This window comes from Spea bombifrons, chromosome 3 (assembly GCF_027358695.1).
Source record: "Spea bombifrons isolate aSpeBom1 chromosome 3, aSpeBom1.2.pri, whole genome shotgun sequence".
Classification (NCBI taxonomy): Eukaryota; Metazoa; Chordata; class Amphibia; order Anura; family Pelobatidae; genus Spea; species Spea bombifrons.
The window spans coordinates 108,788,616-108,801,726 of record NC_071089.1 but is presented as its reverse complement, the minus strand read 5'-3'; the positions used below and the strand labels follow the sequence as shown (position 1 = coordinate 108,801,726).

The following is a 13,111-nucleotide window of genomic DNA, read 5'->3' as shown; positions in this document are numbered from 1 at the left end:
CAGCATAACACCCATCACTCTCACACACTTACTAATCCACTCTCACTTAATGTTTTCCTACCTTTCCTCTGTTAGTTACTTTTCCTCCTCCTCTTCGTTCTTCCTCTTGACTCTTCTTCTTCTGTGTCCTTCCGGTGCAGTAAAGAAGGTGGGCGTGGCTTCAGTGCTGTGTGCCGGGATCTGACATCAAATCCCGACGCACAGCATCAGTTGCCGTGCGCATAGCAAGGGAGCAGGATCGGAGGTCTGTATTAACAGACCTCCCGCTCCCTTGATTGATTTTAAGCCAGTTGGGGTGAGATTTTTGATCTCCCCAACCGAGCTTGCTCCTCCAGCGGCAGACATTAATGTCCGTCTCTGGAGGAGTGCCAGCGTCACCCTGGATGGACTGCCCGCCCCCCCCCCAGCTCCCCGTTAGGTACTGTGTGCACAATGTTAGAACGTGTGCGCTCCCTCGAAAAGTTATGTGCGCGCGCACAAGCGCACAGCTTAGAGGGAACAGTGACCATAAGCAATTTACTTATGGCGGCAGCTTCCTTAGCGAGGTTCCTCGAGAAACCTCTGACCTAGTTGTGCCGTCACAAGTTATTGGAAGCCAGCCATAATTATCAAGTGTTTCTATTATATAATTCCATTGTTTACATGATTGTGGAAACAAAGGGACTTATTCTGAAATATAAATGAAAAGAACAATTAGGAATCGTGGTCTTTGCATTATTCCCATTCCCGTCCGAATGCCCCGAGGTGCTATGTCAGTAATAGACTGGGTAAAAGCAAACAATCTGCTAATAGAAATGAATGTATCTCCAAATTCACATACCAAACACTAACCCTGTCTACATGATCTACGTTTCAGTTCACTGAACTGTGTTTACTGAGCAAAACATTCCCTGGAACATATTGCTGGTTAATATTAACTTCTTTTGTATAACTAACCCCCAGGTGGGCCGCTGACTAATAAGTATAGCCATTGCGCAATGTGCTGTTGTGTTTTCCTGAAAACTAAAGGCATGATCTGGTACTCTTCCCCGTTGCTCAGATATTTTTTTACACTAGCAAAGAATTGGGCAAACCTCTGTTAATGGGCCCCAGACTGTAAATATTTGTAAAGTTTCTATAGAACCACCTTAAGTCAGTTTCAGTATCTGAAGCATGTGTAGCGTGTGTAATAATTTCTAACCGGCCCAAAATGAAGGGAGCGCGAGGTCTGTTCTTTTTAGACCTCTGCTTCAGAGCTCCCTGTCACTGTGTGCCGGCGATTTATGCTGAACGTCAAGATATGAAGAAAGAGACCTCACGCTCTCACTACAGCACTTAATGAAGAAAAAAGCAGAAGGAGAAAGGTAAGAGATGGGGAGAAAGGGGGTAGATGAGAGTGAGAGCGGGGAGAGATAAAGAGAAAGAAGAGAGACAGTGAGGAAAGGAAGAGATAATGAGAAAGAAGAAAGGTGGGAAGATAATAAGAGAGATATGGATAGATAAAGAATAGGAGAGATAAAGCGAAAGAAGAGAGATGAAGTGTATGTGTGTTAGTGTACAATGATAGACCATGTGGGGTGTTAGAATGAGCGTGTGTGAAGGAGGTCTCAATGTTCATATCTCTTGCCATCTAGAGCCCTGCGCGGGACTGTTTTTTATAATCCCGCTGCCACTCGCTCCCTCCCGCTCCCTCCCGTTCTCGCCCGCTCCCGCTGAATTTGTGACCATTACCACCCACTCCTGCAACATGTGTGTTCCACTCGTGCCCGCTCCCGCAACATGTGTGTCCAATCCTGCCCACTCCTGCAACATGTGAAGAAGCAAAAAAAAAAACACTCACAGATTACAGTTTTTTGATGGGTCCCGCGGGATCCCAATCCCATTGCAGTCCTCTACTTCCATCATCCTTTAGGTATTTAAAAGGGGCGGAGCTTTGGGGCAACTACGCCATTGTGTACTATGTGGGGGAATGGGTAAGAACCAGTTAGCTAAGGTATCCCAAAAGAATGTTAACTTTTGCCCCCCCCAATTCACCTTCATTAAAAATGCATTCTATTTTCCCCTCCCTGCCTGACAAATTAGTTAATTAGTTCATCTGAGAAAACAGCAAATAGGGGTTTCCATATATCAGTGAAAAAATGTTCTTCGTTCTACATCAGGCGGAATAAATCAGGACCGAACCCTTCCTCCCTCTTTGCAGGTTTTCCTAAATTGCATTTTTAGTTAATAAATAAATGGCTCACCAATGGGTTATCAAAAGATTTAAAGACTCTAACAAGCCTCTAGAGTCGCCTTAGATTTAGGGAGCCCGGGGGTCCTTTCTTCAGGTGAAAGATTCTGTGTGAAGGAAGGACCTCTGAACTCCTGAAAGGGTATTTTCTTCTGTTTGCGAAGACTCTGTTCGCTCGGTCTGAGACGGCTTTATCCATCTTTCCATGTTACCGTACAGCGACACACCACCAGTAATGCACTGGAATCGATTGTCCTCTCCTTAAATTCTACATCTGTACTCTGGAATGATTGATGATACGTCTGGTGAATGAATGCACTATTATGTCTTTTTTGTTTGTTTGTTCTGGCTGACTTACAAAATGACTGATAGACTGTGAACAAACACTGAGTTTAGGATAAAGGATTGATTGTTTTCTCCATTGTTAAGAAAACCACTAATGCTAACATGTCAACCACATATTAAAAATACACCGAAACTGCCCTATAAACAGCATCTTAATTAACCCAGCAGCCATTGTTTTGGATGGACGGACAATGTAATAGCCGGGTAGGTGGCCACTGCCTTTGTGGCAGACACTTCCCTTGATGTCCTGTTGGCGCCAATGATTTTCAGGCGTTGTCATTAAAGGTATAGAGTGCCATAGACAGAGAAAGAGCAAACTTGGTAATGATAATACCTTTTTGGCAACCAGACTGAAGAAGAGACCTATGTTGTCTTGAATGCTTGTAATCCTTCAAACGTCAGTTGACACACACGGACTCGGTGGCCATATTATCTGTAGTGAACAAGTTGGTGTATTTGGGGAACCTCACTGTTCAACCACCTTATCTCTTATAACTGCTGGATGTGTATATAAAATCATTTCATCTGTCTGACTGTAGTCCGTGGTGAAATTGTAGCAGTAACCTTGTCGGGTTCTCTTATTACATAACCGAACCTAAGCATTTCCTCAGCCTTTGGTGATGATGTCATATCTATTGTTGTAGTGCAAAGCTAAAAAAACAAACAAAAGAAAAACACAGTTTCGGAAAGGTTGGACAGGGTGAGAGAGGACGTTATGGAAATGGATAAATGAAAAACTGAGTACATGACGTGTTCCAAAAACAACCATTTTAAGGCAAAAAAGGGTCTTGAGGATTGCATAGTCTTAAATCATGTATTTCGCCACCCTCAAGTAACTGCACGAGGAAACCTGTTTGGGGACATGATAGACATTTCATTTTGTTGTGCTTTGGTACCACTGTTTCTCCAAGTATATATAAATTCACACCGTTCCTGATTCTTGTTTTTTTCTTATTCTTCCTTCAGCTGGACTGTTCTGGTTGAAAACCACAGGTTACACCCAGTTTCCCTTCTTTTTCAAGATTCCTAGGTTTCAGATTTTCCATGCCGTGTTTTTTTAGGCAATTTTTCCTGCTGTGCTTATTGGTTCTACGAGGCATGACACTCCTCTGTGTCTCAGTTAACTTTTTACTGTGGCTCCAGAGCAAAGGGCTCTTTTTTTTTTGTTTAAGTACGCTTTTAATATTTAACAGTGAGAAGCCGGTGACACAGAGAGCGAGAGAGAGAAAGGGAGGTGGTGAGATCACAAATAAAACATCACGGCACTGAAAAGGCTCTACCGGGAGAGAGAGGTCATTTGCACCGTGAGATTGCTTCTAAAGAATGAGAAGGACTTTGGTAATAAAAGGCATTTAAGGAAATGTGACGGTGCGCTAATGTGACATCCCAATAAAAATTACAATGTTGGCTGTGATTCTTTTTCAGAAAGAATATTATAAAGTGCGCATGCACAATGGAGATGTGGAATTTCTGAAGCCTGAAGACCGGTATAGGACTGGCAAATGTGCAGGTATGAGGACATACATGTTTTAAAGGAAATTCAACATACTCTTCATGCGCTGTGATGGGCAGCTGCAGTAGTAAGAGCAGAACAAGAGTACTTAAGGTGAACATTGTCCAGCCTACGAACCCCCTAGACGTGCCAGTAGGAGAAAACATTGAAGGAAGAAGTGGGACCTACGATCAGGGGGCAGAACAGGAACCCTTTGGTAGAAGCATTACGAAGGACAACCTGAGTAAGGTGACAGGGAGAGGTGGGTGCAAACCAAAGCCTAAAGATCAAGATCTCCAGCTCCTAGACGAGATCTTGGCGGAGTCCGAAGACTGTTTATCCTGGCAAGATCCTACATCTGAAGTGCGTACGTCTGTATCCAGGTCGCACAATGCCAACTCAAGTCCTGACCCGAAGCTCGGTCCTGAAAGAAAACTCCAAAAACCATCAGAGCTCCAGCCGTCATCTTCTGGTTTGGAAGAGTCCCAATGTAGACACCACCCTGTCAAAGAGAACTGCAACAAAACAGTAAGTTAAACGCTGGCTCCACGTGTTTAAAGGGGAAATATCTTAAAACTAACATGCATTTACTTTGCATTCTATATAGGACTGTAAAAAGCAACAGCTGTGTATTCCATGGGCTAACTGGCAGTAACATCATGTTGGGTGTACTGATTTTTTATCGTTACCGGTGTTAGGCTAGTAATGATCTTTACTTTCCACTGTACAGAATCAGGGTGATGTGGGTACTCTAGGTATAAGACGATCCTGCCCTGAGAGAGCAGGACTACCTGTGTCATGGTCCCATGGTCTGCCGGCTGGGAGGGAAGTGGAAGCAGAGGAAAGAGTAGGGCTTAGCACTTACCTCCCAAGCGCCCTCTTTGCGACCCAAATCCATATGTTCTTCTTTCCTCCCCTGATGTCCTCTCTTCTTTGAGGTCAGAATGTTTGCTGGGTAGGATGGTTTCACAGTGGTTTACACACCTAAACATAACAATAATGTGTTTAGAAACAGCAAGATATTGGTTTATAGATTAAATAGTGTGAAAGAAATACATTATACACGTAAAGCCCTCCTGCCATCCACACCCCAAAAAACAAAAGTCACCCCTTTGGGCCATTTGAAAGGTTGAGAGGTACGACTGAACAGACCTCGTCTGGACCGCTTGTACTTTCCTCCACAATCTTGTCTTTGAAAACAATGTAGATGTTCTGATGATACATATATATATAGCATCAGCCAGGAACATATTCTGGCTTAGGGCGGCAGGTTTAGGGCACCTCTGCCGTATAACAGGGAACCTCAGGCGGACTGGGGCAGCAGATGGCGCTATCCTGGGGTAGATCTGCCTTGCAGTGTACGCTGGGTGCCAATGACAAAAAATTCTGTTTTATTGCCATGTGACAATATAGATGCTGATACTTAACTACAGTTAATTGTGATGTGCTCCATCTGCATAATCCATGTTATTTCTACATAGAGTTCTGCTTTAATTGTGTCAAATTCTATACAGGACTTGGCAGTCTAGCCAGCCTCTTGGCAGTGGTATATTATGGCCTAGGGCAGCAGCTCCACTGCCACATAATCAGGGTCATATCGCCATACTCTTCCATCAGCCTCCCCAATGGGCCACAGCTCCCTGGACCAGTTGGGTAGATCAGACATCTTCCTTGTAACTGGCCCACATAGCCTCTAGTTACTCAGGACCACGCATTTTTGAATGTATGGCAACGGGATATAACATCCTATCCTGGCACTCAGCATAGAGGACCTCAACCACAGTTGGTGTGTGGTGAGGTGGGGCAAAAAAAAAAGTTTGTCCACAAGGGCTGCAAAACATGTGCGTATATGTGTATATTGTATCCAGTGTCACCATATCTTAATGATCTAACACAACCCCTTAATATGCTTATTATGCCGGCCCTTTGCATAAGTATTAATTAATAGACTTGCGCATTTGGATTTGTACGAATTGCAAATTTAATAAAATTTGCAGATTTTGTCAATACAAAAAGCTACAAATTTCCGTCCGAAGTTTGCGGGCTCTTTCTCGCACAGTCTCTCCTGAGGATCGTTGAGAGGACGCCACCAGAAGCTCTGCCATTTTGGCCTAAGATAACCTCGTGTGAACTTCTGCCAAACTGGCAGAGCTTCTGTTGACATCCTCTTGGAGAATCGGAAACACGATGTCACAGGAAGCTCCACCATTTTGCGCTACGATAAATTTGTGTGAACGATTGAACGTTTAGGGGAAAGGACGTCACCGGAAGCGCTGTTGTTTTGTCAGTCGTTCGCTGGGAGGTTATGTCCACGGCGTATATGTACATGTGAAATATCCCTCTCCTTCTCCATAGAGTAAATGTTTAGCAAAGGAAGTTAAATTCCTAAACCAACAGAGTCGATGTTATTAGTGCATGCCGTTAGGTGCAAGAATGTGCCGAGCCCCCCCTTCCCCTTCTGTAAACAGACGAAAGAATGCTCAGCAGTCCCATTCATGTGTGTTTGTGCCCTTATGAGCACAAGGCAACTGGAGATGAGATGGTGGCTTCATCTGTACATGACCTGCATCTCTGGTTAAAGCGTTATTTTCTACCAGGAAGGAATAAAATCTCCTAGATAAGGAAGAAAATAGAAAAATATATAATTCAATTAATATTAAACTGGAAAGTATAACATTTTAGCATACGCTGGCTAACAGCAACACCTTGTGGTTAAACGAAGCCTAGTGTTCATAAACGCACTGTGCAATACAATGAGCCGACGGCTTTTTATGATTAACTGCTGGACTCTAGAAATATGGACGGCTAAAAGTAATTTTAACTCTTCTGTTGTTGGAAAAAATGGCCACTTGTTTCTGTAAGTCAAAGTGTTATGTTATGCGCTGCTTGTTATGTCCTGTTTATTCATTGTACAGCGCTGTGGAATATGATGGCGCTATATCAATAATCATAAGAACCCAAGTTTTGTTACAGTGAAGCTAGATCGAGGTTTAGCTCATAAGTTGCTGACAGGTTTCTTTTTTCTTTCCTTGCATTTCCTTTCGTTTCATGAACATTTCAACTCATCATCAGTCTTATGTATAAGAGAGCTGACCTCAGTGACATTCTTCTTCAAGAAAGGCCAAGTTGGCCCGGCTTAACTATTCATTTTGCCGACATTCTCCAGGAGAAGCTCACTGGGTTTAGTTCTTTATTATGCATAGGGAATTCTCGGAAATTAGACCGTTTGGTATTGGAAACACCTCCCTGTTTTGTTCGTCTCATTGAACTTTAGCACTTATGATGTGGGCTGTGACGCCATTCCACCTCCAACATTTCACAGACTCAAAGTGGGTGGAAATCAGGACAGAAAGATTTAGGTCCTTAATACTGTCCTTCCTAAAAAGCAACACTTGGGAGGAATGCCCCCCCCATTGACCCATACTCACCATCTGAAGATTCTAGATCTTAGACATTTACCCCAAACTATACAATGTCTTCAAAGACCATTATGTCTATGGCAGACTGTGGTCCTCTTTGCCCAAGATCACTGCCAGAGTGAGGGTCTACTCAATGAGCTTATATCTTACCAGATCGACGCTCTAATTTATAGATGACCTTAAACCCATTGTAAGACCTGATTCTTTTACTCCAAATGCTTTTATCCACAACCAATCACCGTGCTGGTGTTTCTGATGATTACAGTGCCACTTTGCCATTAAAATATAATGTCTCCCGTGATACAATATCCTTAAACGCTAATAGACCGGATCAGGCTGCCAGTTTACTGTTCCGTTCTTATAACATACTTTAGTTTGCGTTTCTAGAATGACTCTATGGGGACACTGGGCTCAATTATAGAAAAAAATCCAGTTTGTGGCCTGCTTTCATACCTGATTCTTCTTACCCCATGAGTCTTCGGTTTGCTTTTCTGTTGCTCCTGTTCAGTGTTTTATTGATTCTGACAATGTAGTTAATAACCGCTCATCTGCAAGCCCCTGCTGAGATGTACACACACACCTCTAGCATAAAACCAACTGGTGAACTTGTAGAAGGAAAAACATCCAGTGTGTTTCTGCTGTAGAAATTCCTTCCATCCTTTTTACAATGTAAACAGGTTTACATCTCCATGGCAACATTAACAGTAACAAAGTAACTTGGATCCTTATTCTGTCTCGCACCCTAATTGAATGTCCCCAGTTGAAAGGATCGGATCTCTCCCGGAACTGGGAAGTAGCTTTATTGCCAATGATGATCTACTGACTTTCATTATAACGCTTCTCCTGACCCAAGACTTAAGACATAGTACATGTCTGCGATATCATTTGTTTAAGCAGCCTGCACTTGTCTTCTACAGGAATAACTAACATGAAATGCTACAAAAAACTGGTTTTATGTTATTATAGGATAGGAGCCATTCATTCCCGTTGAGTCCATGGACTAATAGGAAGCAGCAAAACAAAATGTTCCCGTTAATCCACTAAAACAGGAGTTGACAGTTGAGTTTCCAGGAGCGGTTCTGTTCACACTCCCTGACCCAGAGACTCTTTGCGTGTTAACCCTTTAATGGCATGTTGTGAAGATTCTAGTGACTCACCAAATATGTTACCCAAATGGCTCTAATACTGGTCCCTAATAGTATTTAAAGATTTGCTTCATTGAATCTCCTGCATTCAAGCAGGGGTATCAACCCTAACATACTGCTAGCAAAATTTATAATTGGGAGTCTTTTATATGATCACAGCAGTGTAGAATAGGAATCTGCCCCTTTACTCGGAGACCCTGAGTTTCCAAGTATAATGATCATCCAGCAGCAGGAAGCACAAGATAATGCGAGTGATGTCAGCGTAATGTCAGCATGGTGTGGTTGAAGACCCTGCGCAGACATCACATGTTCTACCTCGTGCTTCCTACACGGATCTACTCACTGAGCTGGAGGCAATCACGAAAGAGAGTCACAGAGGAATAAGGCTGGGTCAGGTCCATAAGGGGTCTGAGCCCCCCTAGAGGGTATCTTGCGGTTGTACCCCTCTGGTGTAGGCCCTGTGGTGGGGTGTCTGCAGTAGAGGGTGTGCTGCGTTACTCCATGAGCTCCAGAGTGTGAATTCATGCATGTGTGCTCATATTTTTGTGTGTACCTGTTTGTATGCCTGGACTCGTCACTGAGCATAAAGAGAAAAGGTTTAGTGAGCCACTAGAAGATTTATGCTCACTATATGACCACAGAACGCGGACACCTGACCATCACACCTATTTGAGCAGCCGATCATCAGACGACGGCAGCTGCAGGGTTGCAATTTCTACCTAAAGCACGTTTTTTTGTTGTTTCTGAATAAGGCATATTAAAGTTCTCACCGAGTATCTTAATATACATTATTCTTTAGAAGGGCTGTCAGAGACCCTAAACTGTCCCTTTAAAATGTTTTGTTCTTTCTATTGACAAAACCATTAAAGTATATGACTCTAATAATATCTGAATCATTTGCTTCTTTGTATTTTAAGGTTGAAATGGCAAAAGGACCCCTAGATTTCGAGAACAATAACCTGCCTTACAAGTAAGTACCTTTAACTGGTGGGATGTAGTGAGGTCTGGAAAGATGGCAAAATGTATCTATGCAAGAAAGCTAAAACAACAGAATATGGAGCAGCGCTGTCAAGTATTAGCAATGGAGCCCCATGTAAGTCATGTTTATGCCCCCAACATCTTCTGGATCCCAACAGGTTCTCCACTTTGCACCTATCCTCTAGGCAAATATATATACGGATTTGTACACCCTGCTGTCTTATTCATTTTGAGTTTCTGTTAGCATGGAAATGTATTTATTAATATAAATTCTATAAGCCATAGGAAAAGTAGCAAGACTTTATCACTGTATTTTGTGGAGTGAAAAAGAAGGAAGCGTCTTCAGCCCGGCTTTCATGTTCGTGTTATGCGTATGTGACGATCCCCGGCACTTTCTTTGCCTAACTCCAACTCGGAGTGTGGAAGAGAGAAGCAGAGAACGCTGACAATGACAGTCTTCCATAATCACCGGAGTGATTTATGTTAAGCACTGGTGTGTTGTGATGTGTGTATCTGGCACAAAAGGGGTTAAAACGAGCAATACAGGATACCCTGTGGGCAGCCATCATGATGTCCTGTGTTCAGGATCTGAATGCTCATTTCTCCCCATTAAGGTTTCTTTACCCTAGTGGGTGATTCTAACATGTTTTTAAAGCTGTAGTGACCCTTTAAGATCAACAATTGGGTGGTTGAGCCATCGTATGCACGTTAATGCATGTGATATGCACTTGCACCTTTCCACAACCACCACCCTCAGCCGAACATACCTCCCTGCAGCCGATATACTTACCTCCAGCCAGCTCCAGAGCTGACTTGTTGAACGCTGCATGGAGGGGACTGTTCGGACCCCGTTGCGTGTGTATAGAAAGTGCTGCCATTGATTTTAATGGGAGTATTTTCCTGCCACTGATTGGCTGCATCAAGCTGCCAATCGGTGCCAAGAATAGTCGGATAATGGTCAGGTATTATTTATTCATTTTGGAAGAATGCAAATGAAAGTGCTCACAAAGTGCTTTAATATGCATTGTTATTTAGAGGAGGTGTCAGTGGCATAAGACATAAAACAATTACACTAACTGACTAACAAAAAGCACAAGCTATACATAGTTTTAATAAATGCATTGATTATGCCGCAGTAAGCACTTCTTTAAAGTTAAATGGTATAGTTAAAAATAATTGTATGTTCCTTTATCGTGACCAACCCAAATTACATCAAAGAACCTGCAATGTCTAGTTCATATGTAATTAATCGTAGAGCACCATACGTATAATTTTAACTAAAATTACCATCTTTTGCATATAACCCATACTTTGAACCCAGCACAGGCTGGTAACATTCCTTGTGATTTGGGCCATTAATTAACTCTATAAAACACTCATTTAAAAATGCAATTGAATTGGCTATAAACACTTCATTTAGTCCTGAATCCAATTAGATATACGCAAAAGAGCGCATTTACAAAGAACAGTTCTGTGACGTAGTGCTAAATGTGATCAAATCAGCAGGGACATAGTTTCCATGGAAACTGCTCCACATTCAGCCCTGGCTCTTAATAAACATGTACATGCCTGAGATTAACCCAGAATCACCACGTCAAGAGGTGCTTCCCTTGGTCTCTGGGCCAGTTCTCTCTTTCCCCAGGCGGGGGAGCAGCTTTTGGCCACAACCTCTCCACCCACTCCCACTCCCACTCCGGATTCCTGTTCACTTAAGGTGATCTGGAGGTAGTCTTGCCCCATGCAGGACTAGCCTCACCTTCTTATACTGTAAATCTACCCCAGGAAGCTCCCTTTTTGGTACTCAAATCCCTTTTGCCCCTCTCTCCTTCCCTGGTTGTAGAATACCGTGATGTACTCACAATGCAATATTTCTTTAAACAACAGAGAATGTGTTCCTAAATCAAATTAATGATTCCCGACACCACCATATTCTCCTCATTTAATGTATATATGTTTTCTGGCACGCAGGCCTCCAAGCTTATGCACAGATCCTATTGAAAAGACGATTGTCATAAGATACGATGATTCCGAAGAAGCATTAATGGACAGTATCGAAGAGGAATACTCTCAGCAAGACGTCCAGCCTCACTGCAGCGGGGATAAGTAAACCAAAGGCAGGACACTGAAGAAATGCACTTTATTAAACTTAAAGATTTTCAGCATTCTTCAACACTTATCACTGCGTCACTTCTGTTGCAGCCGATAACATCCCAGGAGTTAATATAATAGTCTTGTACAAGGGATTTGCCTCTATCCTATTTTTGAAGATGCAAACATTTTAAGTTAGGGTAAAAATAAAATGTGCATTAAAAAAAAAATGTACCGGTAATCAGAGAATTTTAATCACCATTTAAGTTACCTGCCTGTTTTTACAGACCTTGTGCATTACAAGTGCACTGCAATAGTTCTGGTAGTTTTATGTAAAAATGTATTTAACTTCCAGGTCCTGTTTTTTTATTATTTATTATCATTATTATTAAGTTTTTGGGTGATAGAAAATGTTTTGCTGCAGAGATTATAACTAGACTTGCGCATTCATTTTCGTGCCACATTTTGCAGTTTCGTCCATTCGTCCGCAAAACGCAACATTGGACCAAAGAAAAAGAAACCAATGTGCGCAACACCAAAATCATCGTCCATTCATTCATTGCCACGGCCACCATTTTTAGAACACGGAGTAGGGGAATCTCGCCATTTTAATGAGTTCTTCTACGCGTTTGTTTCTTGTTTCCATGGCAATTTCGTCTAATACAAAGACGCCCATGGACAAAGTTAGTCGAAAACAAATAGCCCCCCTGAAAAAATGAGCACAAACTTTCCGCCGGCGCCCAAGTCTTGTTATGACCGGTAATTGCACTTGTACTCCTATCATAAGTAGACATTGGACTGTATAGAATTTAAAAAGATCAGCGACCCATGGATGCTGTTTGAAAACTAGCTGATAATATATAATAATAATAATATATATTATTATATATTATATATATATAATAATAATAATAATATAATAATATACTGAGCAGAATTAATAGGTGCCATATGTATCATATATGGCTACAAGAAGTTTGGTAGTATACGTATCGTACATTTATCTACATTGAAGCAAAATTACCCAAAACTAGAAAGATTGCTACTTTCCATTTATTTATTTACTGCCCATTGTAATTAATTTGTACAGAATAAATAACTTTGCTAAAGTATAAACGTGAATGAAACATTTTACTTTTTTCCTCTGGGTGTATAAGTGGGTTTTTATTATGTCTCCCCCCTCACCTAAAGAAAAGAAAAAAAGGAACAGTCTATTGGTTACCATGGTGATAAAGTCGGTTGCCAAATGTGGCATCAGAATCACTTTTATGCTCCACCCCAATACAAGCCGTTTGGGCTTACACGGCCCGCTCATTTATCTACCTATTGTAATGGTCTGGTCTTATGTGTTATATTCGGGATCATATTCCTATCCCACACATAATACAAATAAGAAAAAAGACAATAAAAGTATTTTTATGCAAACATAAACTTT

The 13,111-nt window shown here is 41.9% G+C and overlaps 1 protein-coding gene across 2 annotated transcripts; it reads left to right on the top strand.

Moving 5' to 3' along the window:
• Positions 1-3,741: 3,741 nt before the first annotated feature.
• On the top strand, positions 3,742-11,994 carry LOC128484434 (uncharacterized). 2 transcript variants are annotated; one of them, XM_053460810.1, is made up of 4 exons: positions 3,742-3,892; positions 3,980-4,574; positions 9,528-9,580; positions 11,557-11,994. In XM_053460810.1, exons 2-4 carry the CDS (start codon positions 4,119-4,121, stop codon positions 11,693-11,695), a joined length of 648 nt encoding a protein of 215 aa, XP_053316785.1. In that variant the 5' UTR covers positions 3,742-3,892; positions 3,980-4,118; the 3' UTR covers positions 11,696-11,994. The 2 variants fall into 2 exon arrangements, with proteins under 2 accessions (XP_053316785.1, XP_053316786.1); XM_053460811.1 differs by lacking the exon at positions 3,742-3,892 and having other exon boundaries at positions 3,900-4,574.
• Positions 11,995-13,111: the final 1,117 nt, after the last annotated feature.